The sequence below is a fragment of the Stegostoma tigrinum genome, chromosome 6 (assembly GCF_030684315.1).
Source record: "Stegostoma tigrinum isolate sSteTig4 chromosome 6, sSteTig4.hap1, whole genome shotgun sequence".
In the NCBI taxonomy this organism is placed as follows: domain Eukaryota; kingdom Metazoa; phylum Chordata; class Chondrichthyes; order Orectolobiformes; family Stegostomatidae; genus Stegostoma; species Stegostoma tigrinum.
Window position 1 is genome coordinate 100,353,784 of NC_081359.1, and position 12,214 is coordinate 100,365,997.

The 12,214-nt window shown below is 42.9% G+C and overlaps 1 protein-coding gene across 3 annotated transcripts in view; it reads right to left on the reverse strand.

Annotated features, from left to right (window-relative positions):
• Positions 1-8,266: 8,266 nt before the first annotated feature.
• Positions 8,267-12,214, reverse strand: part of asmtl (acetylserotonin O-methyltransferase-like) — a 74,506-nt gene continuing 70,558 nt past the window's right edge. For all 3 annotated transcript variants that reach the window (XM_059646803.1, XM_059646801.1, XM_059646802.1), the window contains exon 14: positions 8,267-10,382. In XM_059646803.1, the coding sequence (XP_059502786.1) occupies positions 10,168-10,382 (215 nt within the window). In that variant the 3' untranslated portion in view covers positions 8,267-10,167. The remainder of the gene's footprint in view (positions 10,383-12,214) is intronic.

Here is a 12,214-nt window from a genome sequence, read left to right on the forward strand (position 1 = left end):
TTGCTGCCTTTCTTAAAGCATGGAACTACATTCGCCACCCTCTAGACTTCCAGAACTTCACCAGTGGTTAAAGATGAAACAAAAATCTCTGCAAGGGCCTCTGCAATTTCCTCCCTAGGCTGCCATCACATCTGAGGATGGACCTGATTAGGCTCAAGGGACTTAACCACCTTAATGCGATCTAATGCTACAAACACTGCCTCTCTGGTAATAGTATGGAGTCTAAAACATCCCTACTTGTTATCCTTATTTCCTTAGCATCCATGATTCTCTCCTCAATAAACTCTGAAGAGAAATATTCATTAAAAAAAACTCGTGTTAAAGTAAATGCACTCCAGAACCTTCAGTCCTTCTGAGCCTCATGACTTCCCTCTGCCTGCTGTTACTCGATACTATGCATATCTCAGTCTCACTTTTTCCCTCAGTCCCTGCACTTACGAGCCCGTTATTCCTGTTCCCACATTACTATCAACTTCTTGAAACCAGTTTCTCTGCGCTATTCAGACCAGTTGTGGTGACCGTAGTACCGTCTCCTAGAATCCCGCTCAGTGATGCCTCTGCTGCCTTCTGATTCGAACCTGCATTCTGAGGTCTCTTTGTTCAGCAACACAGCCTAGGACCTTACCATTAAGTGTATACACCCTGCCCTGGTTTATCTAAATTAAACTCCATCTGTCACTCCAGTTCACTACATGGACAAATGACTCAACAAAGTCTTCAGGACATCTTAGATGCAGGCCATTCCCAACTTCAAAAGACAGACATGGAGAAGTTTATCAGCTGCAAATAGTTGGGGAGAGGGTGAAAGAAATAAACTGTTCAGGAGTTACATAAAAGAATATTTGAACATATTAAAACAGAAATGAAAATTTCAGTGAGCCTGAAGCAACAGAAGTACTCAAAGACAAAAGCTGTGAATACAAAAAAATTTCAACAGAAGTTCAATTTGATAACATCTGCATTAGTGCAATCCCTCAGGGTGAAGACAAACCCATTAACTGCATTTTGTGAGCACAAACATTGCAGGCTGCTATAAGAGCATCGTCCCCTCCAAATATCCCGGCAACAGCTATGACTTTGTTTTTGAAATTTGAGGAACGCTTAACAAATTGATGGAGGTTAGAAACAAAAATGCTTTGCTGCACTTACACCAGTATTTCCTGGATTAGGGTTACTGTCTTATTGGGATGTTTCAGAAGCTTAGGCTCCCTCGAGCATTAATTAAATTCCCACATTACACGTCTATCACTTTCTCAGACAAGAGCTCCTTTGGAAAGATTGTTGATATGTTGGAAGCCTATGTTTCTTTTTGCAAAATGCCACTCACAAACGTGAAAAAAATCAGTTTGATTCCAGTGAGTATTTCACTTGAGAGTAGGTTGTTAAATAATGCATATTATCTATATCCCAAAAGGTGCGCGGTTTATATTTATCACTACACAGCTCTCAACTCTACCTCATGTTTTCTGATGTTATCATAACTCATTTTGTCAAGTGCTGATCTGATGCCAAACAATACATTTACAAACCAAGTTTCCAGAAAACCAAAGAGGGCCTTCAGATTCTTGATCCCCTGAGACTTTGGCACGCCGTGTTTTTGGAAGTTTATATCTTATATAACGCTCTATTTTGGTATTTGTTGACATGTTGCTGTGGCTTTAAAAACAGAAAATGCTGGAAATACTCAAGGCAAAGGCATGCAACAGTTTTGCACTTCTTCACAAACAAAAACAACATTTGATCTACAATGTTTTTGACTTCATATTGTGGATGTGGAGGTGCTGGTGTTGGACTGGGATAGACAAGGTCAAAAATCACAAGACACCAAGCTATAGTTCAATGATAATGGGAACTGCAGATGCTGGAGAATCCAAGATAATAAAATGTGAGGCTGGATGAACACAGCAGGCCCAGCAGCATCTCAGGAGCACAAAAGCTGACATTTCGGGCCTAGACCCTTCATCAGAGAGGGGGATGGGGTGAGGGTTCTGGAATAAATAGGGAGAGAGGGGGAGGCGGACCGAAGATGGAGAGAAAAGAAGATAGGTGGAGAGGAGTCTATAGGTGGGGAGGTAGGGAGGGGATAGGTCAGTCCAGGGAAGATGGACAGGTCAAGGAGGTGGGATGAGGTTAGTAGGTAGGAGATGGAGGTGCGGCTTGGGGTGGGAGGAAGGGATGGGTGAGAGGAAGAACCGGTTAGGGAGGCAGAGACAGGTTGGACTGGTTTTGGGATGCAGTGGGGGGAGGGGAAGAGCTGGGCTGGTTGTGTGGTGCAGTGGGGGGAGGGGACAAACTCGGCTGGTTTTGGGATGCGGTGGAGGAAGGGGAGATTTTGAAGCTGGTGAAGTCCACATTGATACCATTGGGCTGCAGGGTTCCCAAGCGGAATAGGAGTTGCTGTTCCTGCAACCTTTGGGTGGCATCATTGTGGCACTGCAGGAGGCCCATGATGGACATGTCATCTAAAGAATGGGAGGGAGAGTAGAAATGGTTCGCGACTGGGAGGTGCAGTTGTTTATTGCAAACCGAACGGAGGTGTTCTGCAAAACGGTCCCCAAGCCTCTGCTTGGTTTCCCCAATGTAGAGGGCGCCACACCGGGTACAATGGATGCAGTATACCACATTGGCAGATGTGCAGGTGAACCTCTGCTTAATATGGAAAGTCATCTTGGGGCCTGGGATAGGGGTGAGGGAGGAGGTGTGGCCTGGGATAGGGGTGAGGGAGGAGGTGTGGCCTGGGATAGGGGTGAGGGAGGAGGTGTGGGTTTTTTGAAGGCACATGACTTTGAAGTCTCACTCCTTCTTCAAGTATCAGTGAGAAAGGTGGCATCAGGCACAGAATCAATACACAAAAGATTAAACGGTTATAGAACTTCTGCAAATGTATTGAACAAGCCTCAGATGATTATTAAATGCTTAATCAGTTAGAGGGTATTAATAAGCAAATCCCAGAATTTCTTTCAAGTCACTGGCCCGAGATAACTAAAGATTTTATCAACATACCAGAGACATCTCAGGTCAGACAATACATTTTAGGTGTGAGGCTTTGTATGCTTTTTGAACAAAATACAATGCATCTGCAATTATAAATCTGCAAATGCAAGTTCAGCCCACTGAGCAGAGGTTGATAGTAAAGTTCGGTACCCACAAGGATGGCCTCAAATGGATCATGAGTTCATGTTGCACTACAGGTGACCCCACCACACTATACAGTCTTTCTCTCTCCACTCTCTCTCTCTCTCTCTCTCTCTCTCTCTCACTCACACACACACACACACACACACACACACACACACACACACACACACACACACATTTAAATCTATGGTGTGAAATTTGCATTTGCAGATATGTAATTACAGATACATTCTACTTTGTTCAAAAACACACAATTTGTAGACAATGTGGTATTTTATAAATTCCCACTTTGGAAATATAATCAGTTTGACTCCAAGTTAATTCACAGCCAGATTCTAAACAAGGCGTCACAACTAAAATGCATTCTCTGACATGAGATGTCACCTCTGATACACTGATAAAATCTGTGGTTATCATAGAACATAGAACCTAGAACATAGGACATTACAGCACAGTGCAGGCCCTTCGGCCCTCAATGTTGTGCCGACCTGTCATACCAATCTGAAGCCCATCTAATCTACACTATCCCATGTACATCCATATGCTTATCCAATGATGACTTAAATGTACCTAAAGTTGGCGAATCGACTACCGTTGCAGGCAAAGCGTTCCATACCCTTACTACTCTCTGAGTAAAGAAACTACCTCTGACATCTGTCTTATATCTTTCACCCCTCAATTTAAAGCTATGCCCCCTCGTGCTCGCCGTCACCATCCTAGGAAAAAGGCTCTCCCTAACCACCATATCTAACCCTCTGATTATCTTATATGTCTCAATTAAGTCACCTCTCAACCTTCTTCTCTCTAACGAAAACAGCCTCTAGTCCCTCAGCCTTTCCTCGTTAGACCTTCCCTGCATACCTGGCAACATCCTAGTAAATCTCCTCTGCACCCTTTCCAAAGCTTCCACATCCTTCTTACAATGCGGTGACCAGAACTGTATGCAATACTCCAAGTGCAGCCGCACCAGAGTTTTGTACAGCTGCAGCATAACCTCTTGGTTCCGGAACTTGATCCCTCTATTAATAAAAGCTAAAACACTGTATGACTTCTTAACAGCCTTGTCAACCTGGGTGGCAACTTTCAAGGATCTGTGTAAATGGACACCGAGATCTCTCTGCTCATCTACGCTACCAAGAATCTTACCATTAGCCCAGTACTTTGCATTCTGGTTACTCCTACCGAAGTGCATCACCTCACACTTGTCCGCATTAAACTCCATTTGCCACCTCTCAGCCCAGCTCTGCAGCTTAGCTATGTCTCTCTGTAATCTACAACATCCTTCGTCACTATCGACAACTCGACCGACCTTAGTGTCATCTGCAAATTTACTAACCCATCCTTCTACGCCCTCATCCAGGTCGTTTATAAAAATGACGAGCAGCAGTGGACCCAACACTGACCCTTGCGGTACACCACTAGTAACTGGACTCCAGGGTGAACATTTCTCATCTCTGTCTTCTTTCAGCAAGCCAATTTCAAATCCAAACTGCTATATCTCCCACAATTCCATTCCTCTGCATTTTGTGCAATAGCCTATTGTGGGGAACCTTATTGAACGCCTTGCTGAAATCCATATACACCACATCAACCGGTTTACTCTCATCTACCTGTTTGGTCACCATCTCAAAGAACTCAATAAGGTTTGTGTGGCACGATCTATCTTTGGGAAATGACTTGAAAGAAATTCTGGGATTTGCATATTAATCCTTTCTAAATGATTAAGGATTTAACAGCAGTCACAAGTGTGTTCAATGCATTTGCATCAGTTCTATGATCTTTTGATCTTTTACTAATAAATGCTGTGCCTAATGCTACCAGCCTCACTGACACCTGAAGAAGGAGCGAGACACTGAAAGCTTGTGTCTTCAAATAAATCTGTTGGATAATAACTTGATATCATGTGATTTTTGACTTTGACCTCATAACAGCACCTGACCTTATCATGCTGAAACTAAGACGGCATGTTTGAGATGGTCAATGTTTGCTATCACTTCCTGTACGCTGACAAGCCTAGAAAGTAACAAAAACAGAAGTTGTTGGAAAAGCTCAACAGGACTGGCAGCATCTGTAAAGAGAAATCAGATGTAACATTTTGAGTTCGTTGACTCTTCCTTAGAACTGATGGTAGTTAGGAAAATATCGCTTTTTAAGCAGAAGTTAGGGTGGGTGAAGAGGGTAAGGAGTGAATGGTAGGTGGGGATATAGCCTAGAGATAAGAACAATTGGACAGACTAAAGAATGGATAATAATCTGGCTAGGAGCGTGATTAGCTGTTAATGGATACTGTTAGTGGCTGACAATAGGTTGTGTGTAACAGCAGACTGTGTGTTAACAAGAGATAGTAGGAACTGCAGATACTGGAGAATCTGAGATAACAAGGTATAGAGCTGGATGAACACAGCAGGCCAAGCAGCATCAGAGGAGCAGGAAAGCTGATGTTTCGGGCCCAGACCCTTCTTCAGAAATCTTTTTCTCGGAAATGGAAGCGGTGGCATCAGCAGCGTTGTCGATGGCGTTCGGTGTACCAGAAGTGGCGTACCTGGCGGCGGAGGATGTGACGTCATCCGTGTGTGCTCCGAAAGTGGCCATATGGCCAATGACGGCAGGCACATTGTGGGGAGGGTCTTGGGTAGGGCTGGGGATTTGAGAGGTGCAGCAAGCCTGTTTTGGGAGGCAGGCACCAGTAAGTTTACTGTACTTACGGTTTTTAGTGTCCAATAAAGCTGAGTAGAATTGAGAGATCAGGTTGTGGATCCTATGAAGAATAAAAAGACAGGAGAGGTCCTTTGCAGGTCTGGGAGAGGGAGGCTCTGAGCTGCGGTAGGCTTGATTGTAGTGTCAGGAGATGCCAGCGCATTGCTGCAAGCGTGTGTTTCAGGAGTCGCAGGGAGAAATGTTTTTGAAGGATCTCAATGTTCTGAAGATAGACATTGTCACGGTATGGGCCAAACTGGGGAGGCCTAAATGTGGACTGTAGTCCATTGGGGATGTTCCGATTCTGTAGGCAGGTACTAAGAAAGGTGATGTGGCTGTAGTACTTGGTTTGCTTCAGGATGTGGTCGAGCAGTTTCAGGGCCGAAGAGATTACGAGGGTGTTGCAGTGGGAGAGAGATCCACTGAGGTTTTTACCCGGGAGGAGGGTAACTTCTTCAAGGTAGGCATCCTTAAAAGAGGTTTCGCAATGGTGTTAAAATTATTTCAGAGATAGTAGGAACTGCAGATGCTGCAGAATCTGAGATAACAAGGTGTAGAGCTGGATGAACACAGCAGGCCATTTCTGAAGGAGGGCCGAGGCCCAAAATGTCAGCTTTCCTGCTCCTCTGATGCTGCTTAGCCTGCTGTGTTCATCCAGCTCTACACCTTGTTATCTATGTGTTAACAAGGCCTGTTGTGTGGGGATGGGGGCTAGGATATAGGAGAGTTCAAGTCCTAAAGTTATGAAACTCATTATTGAATCCAGAGAGCTGCAGGGTCCCCAAGTGGAAAATAAGGTGTTGGTCTTCCAGCTTACACTGAGCTTTGCTGGAGCATAGCAGTAAGCCTGAGACAGATATTGGCCAGAGAACAGGGTGGTGTGTTAAAGTGGCAGTCAACTCAAAGCTCAGGGTCTTTTTTGCAAACAGAACACAAGTGTGCTGTGAAACGGTCACCCAGTCTCTGCTTCTTTTCCCCGATATAGAGGAGATAACGTTGTGTGCAGGGAATGCAGTAGACTAGATTGTGGAAAGTGTAGCTAAATTGCTGCTTCACCTGGAAGATACATTTGGGCCCTTGGATGCTGGGGAGGGAGGAGATGAATGGGCAGGTGCTACACCTTCGGCAGTTGCAGGGCAAGGTGCTGTGGACAGGTGTTGGGTGTGAAGGAAGAGTTGGATCAGGGTTTCCTAGAGGGAACAGTCCCTGCAGAAGGTGGACAAGGGAGGAGAGGGAAATGTGTGTCTGGTGGTGGCATCTAGCTGGAGGTGGTGGAAATGGTGCCTGATGATCTTCTGGACGGGAATCCTGGTGGGATGGTAGGTAAGGACAAGGTCACTGTTATAGGAGGGTAGTGGGGAGTGAGGGAGATGAGTCAGACTCAGCTGAGACCTCTGTCAACTATGGTGCTGGGGAATCCTCAGTTGAGGAAGAAGGTGGACATTTCAGAGGCTCCTTTGTCAATGTTGGCCTCATCAGAACATATGCCGTGGAGATAAACGAACTGGGAGAATGGAACAGATTTTTTTACAGGAAGCAGGGTGCGAGGGCATGTAGCTCAGGTAGCTGTGGGAGTCGGTAGGTTTATAGTGGCCAGTCTATCCCCAGAAATGCAAACAGAGATGCCCAGTAAGGGAAGAGTCAGAGATGGAGATCCTCCCAGTTCCTCCATCTCAGTCGTAACTTTGACACGGGAGTGACCAAAGTGTCCACTTTCTTGCTCAACTGATGTTTCCCCAGCACCACTTCCAAAGGGACCACACAGATGTAGGGAAAATGCTCAGACTCTACAAAGTCACCTGGGGCTGGAATCAAACCGGGTCCCTGGTGCTGCAAAGAGCTGTGCTGACCACTGAGTCACTGTGCCACTCAAAGCCAAGGTATTTCTGGGCAGAGGGGAAGGAAATGTGTAGGGGCCATTTATGTGTCAAAGTTCCAGATACTCTGTACATTGTACATTTGGAGTCAGCTCTCTGTTTCTTTAACAGAACATTCAGAAAGTCACTAGTAACAGATTTAACAGCTGCAACTACTGGTGTAGGTCATGATTTCACTTTGTAAAAGAAACATTGGGGAATCTAAATGAAAAACTGTGACACTGATCTTTTGAAATGTTATTTTCTCATATGATGTTAGCCACATTGGCAAGGTTAGCATTTGTTGCCTATCCCTAAGTGAGCTTGAAATGTCTTGATTGCTTGGCCATTTCAGCAGATAGTTAAGCATCAATGTTATAGCTGCTGATCACAGCATGTGGATGTACCTACAAGAGAAGGTGCAAAACTTGACTCATACTTGAGAAATAAGGCAGGAGAGATGACTGAGGTGTCAGTTGGGGGACACTTTGGGGCCAGCGACCATACTTCTGTTAGTTTTAAAATAGTGATGGAAAAGGATAGATTGACTGAATGGAATCATTTATTGTCATGTGTATTTAACAAAAATACAGTGAAAACTACATACATGGTGCCATTCACATTAACTTAAAAGTAAGAGGTGAGAAAAAATAACTTACGAATCTAACTTTCTTTTCCACTGCTGCAGTCCCACTCTCGGATGCCTCACCGGCCTGCTCTCGCCAGCTCCTGCTTCACCGGCCCGCTCTTGCCAGTGCACTCTTGATCTGCCGCCATGGATGCAAAACACAGCCCACACATTCAGTTCCCACCATGTGGTTCCCTGTCAAGACCCAGTTCATACCTGACTCCTTAAATGGCTAGTTAAAACGGGGTGGAGGAGGCTAGAATTACTACAGAGGAAGAGAGAAAAAAATGTCAAAAAAAGAGGACTGGCTAGCAGAGTGGAGCTCCAAATGGAGGGGCTTACCCTACCACCATCTTGCCAGAAGCTAGCTGACTGGATTTAAAAGTTCTCAATTGGAGTAAGGCCAATTTTGGTGACAGGTGAGACCTTTCAAAAGTTGATGGGGACAGTTGTTTGCAGATAAATGGGTGGCTGCAAAATGGGAAACCTTCAAAAATGAGATAACAATAGTCCAGGGACAGTATGTTCCTGTTAAGGTGAAAGGCAATCATCGTGGGCGTAGGGAATGATGGATGATTAAAGAAATTGGCCTTTGGGTCAAGAAAAAGGAGGAAGTAAATGTCAGGTATAGACAGCAGAGAATGCATAAATCCTTAGAAGAGTATCAAGGCAGTAGGGCTATACTTCAGAAGGAATCTAGGAGGGCAAAAAGGGAACATGAAATAGCTTTGCTAATTAGGGTGAAGGAGAATCCAAAGAGATATGATAAATATGTTAAGGACAAAAGGGTAACTAGGGAAATAGGACCTTTTAAAGATCAGCAAGGTCATCTATGTATGGTATCACAGGAGATCAGGAAGATACCAACTGGGTATTTTTCATCAGTGTTCATTGTGGAGGACATGGAAGATCTAGAACATGGGGGGTAACGAATAGCAACATCTTGCAAAATATCCATATTAGAGGGGTGGTGGTACAGAACGATTTAAAACACATAAATCCCCATGACCTGATCAGGTGTACGCCAAAAGTCTGTGGGAAGCGATTGCTGGGCCTCTTGCTAAGATATTTATATCATTGATAGCCACAGGTGGGGTGCTGGAACACTGGAGGTTGACTAATGTGGTGCCACTTTCAGAAAGGTGGTGAGGAAAAACCAAGGAACTGTAGACCAATGAGCCCGACATTGATGGTGGGCAAGTTGTTGAAGGGAATTCTGAGGGGGAGCATTTACATTTACCTGAAAGGCAAGGACTGATTAGGGATAGATGGCTAAGTGCATGGGAAATCATGTCTCACTAACCTGATTGGGTTTTTTTGAAATAACAAACAGGATTGACGACAGCAGATCAGTGGTCTATCGGTGCTGGGTCCACTGCTTTTCATCATTTATATAAATGAGTTGGATGTGAAAGCATTTCCTACCATGAAGCACTCCATCTATGCAGTCTCAACATCATTTATTTTCTCAAGCAGAGGCTGGAGTTTAACACCTTTCGATAGAGGCAAATAAGCAAACAAGGCAGTCAACATAATGCTTCTAAAATCATGAATGGATAACTCTGAGCAACTCAAGGTGGTCGTAATGATTTATACATGTAATATGTATTACTTCAAGTTTGATATAGCATTCAAGTTGCACACAATGCAAAGTTGCAATTTAAAATCTACTTTTGTAAACATGAACTAATCACTTTAATATTAAAGTTCATTTACATAAACTACAATGTTGCCACAATTATGACCAACATTACTGTCCATCTCTACTAATGGAAACATATCAACAAGTTAATTTTGCTCCTCATTTGAAAAAGCACCAATGTTCATTGGTAAATTTTAGGGAGGAGATTATTGCTTTATACACAAAATGGCATCCAGAAATATTTCAGTGTGCTTCATCTGTATATTTGCAAAGCCATGATTATGCAGGAACTTCCTGTACTCTGACCCACTCCTTTGTCTTCTGTTACTCTGCACAAATGTGCTGAGGGACTGTAGCACTGCTCTATTGGACATGTTCTTCTGATCATACAGCACATGCTCAACCAGTAGAAGACCACATCCTTAAAAAAAAATCCAGAACAACTTAACTGATCAGTTAAACTTCCATAACTAATTGATCAATCAGAAAATATTTTAGGTCACTTTAATCAGAAAATTAAAAATCACATTTTGCAATACGTGAAGGAAAAAATGTTTCACATGCAAAGACACTTTAAAATGTAAGAGCAAAGAAAATCGAAAAAAGAACAGAATAATGTAACGATTTTCCAATGAATATGAGGAACATGAAAAATACAAAATAGTTAAGGCTGTGACGATGAACATCTACAAGTTGAAAGTAGATGAACATGGGCAAGATGGTGTTATAGTGGCAACTAGTATCCAGATGTTAAAGCAAATGGTCTGAGAACAAGGGTCCAACATTCAACTGGACACTGAATGTAAAGTCACTTAATACAATCTGGAACTGAAAACTGGTCACAGTAGTGATGACCATTAAACTATTGTAACTTGCCCTTTAAGGAAGGAAATCTATCATTTTTACCTAGGTTGTCCTAAACATGATTGCAGATACACTGCAATGTGGTTAACTTGTAACCACCCTTTGAAATAGCCAAGCAGCTCACTAAGTCTAAGAGCAAATGGGAATGGACAATAACTGGTGACTATGCCACAACAGCTATGTAACCTCAGAGAATAAAAGAATCTGGTTAAAAATGTAGCTGTTGGTTAAAGAAAGAGAGACAAATATTAATGAAAAACTCCTCAGCTTCAGGTTATGAAATTACCCAAAGAAACAACTGAAATAGGAAATATAATGCCAGAAGACAGTCCTCACATGCTTTCCAGAAATCTGTTCAGATCAAGTGCAAAGTGGGAACTGGTCGGCAGAACTCAGGCAGACCTACTTCAGGGGAGAAACAATTTGGAAAGCCTTTCCCATGCTGTGCAGAAGGATTGTACATTGACTTCACTTCGATGTAATAAAAAAGCTTCTAAAATGTACCACTGTTTTGAACATAACTTTAAAATAAGGTTTGTGTCCTGGATTTGGAAAGCTATGTCTGAATCCATTAGAAGAGCACATTATTTAATCATGTGGTTGTTCAGTTTTGAATATTGCTGAATATGACATTGTCAAAACTTATCATCTTACACTCATCAGAATATTTCACAAACAAATACAAATTGAAGCGGGAGAGAAATTTATATTTCACGATAGAAAAATGCTGATTGGCTGGCAAGTTAACTCTGATTGGTCAAGGCACTGCCATGGAGAATTGGACACATTAATGCTGACTGAAAGTTAACAGCCAAGCTTTGTTTAAATGAAAGATCAGGCAGTTTGACTGTGACTGGACAGACATTGCCCTGAGAAATGAAACAGTGAATGGCTGTCATCTATTCTGTGGAGCATAGATGTTGGTTTTCCACCTGAATTTAGATTTTTGCAAATCGTTTCGATGAGAACAGAATGGAAAGGTTAAATAAAATGTACGACATTTTACTTATGGGTAGAGTCACAGTACTGCAATCACTCAATCTCCAAAATTTGAAAGTAATTCAATTTCCTGTAAAGTGTCAGATCTGTCGAGTCAAATCTATAATAGTGCACAGGAGTAGAGGGAAGGTATGGTAGTTAGCTCATTAGACAAGTAATCTAGAGCTCCGGGCTAATGATTTGGAGAGAAGTTCACATGCAACCATATGAAGATTATACATATGATTAATTAAAGCTGAGATTAAAAAAAAGCTCCTATTAGCACTACTGGCAACAAAACTACATCTGTTTGATTAATGTTCTTCTGGCGCAGACAGAACAGTCAACAATCTCTTTCTGAGCCGCAGTAACTATGCACGAGAACTAATTATAAACAAGTTGCTCTACAAC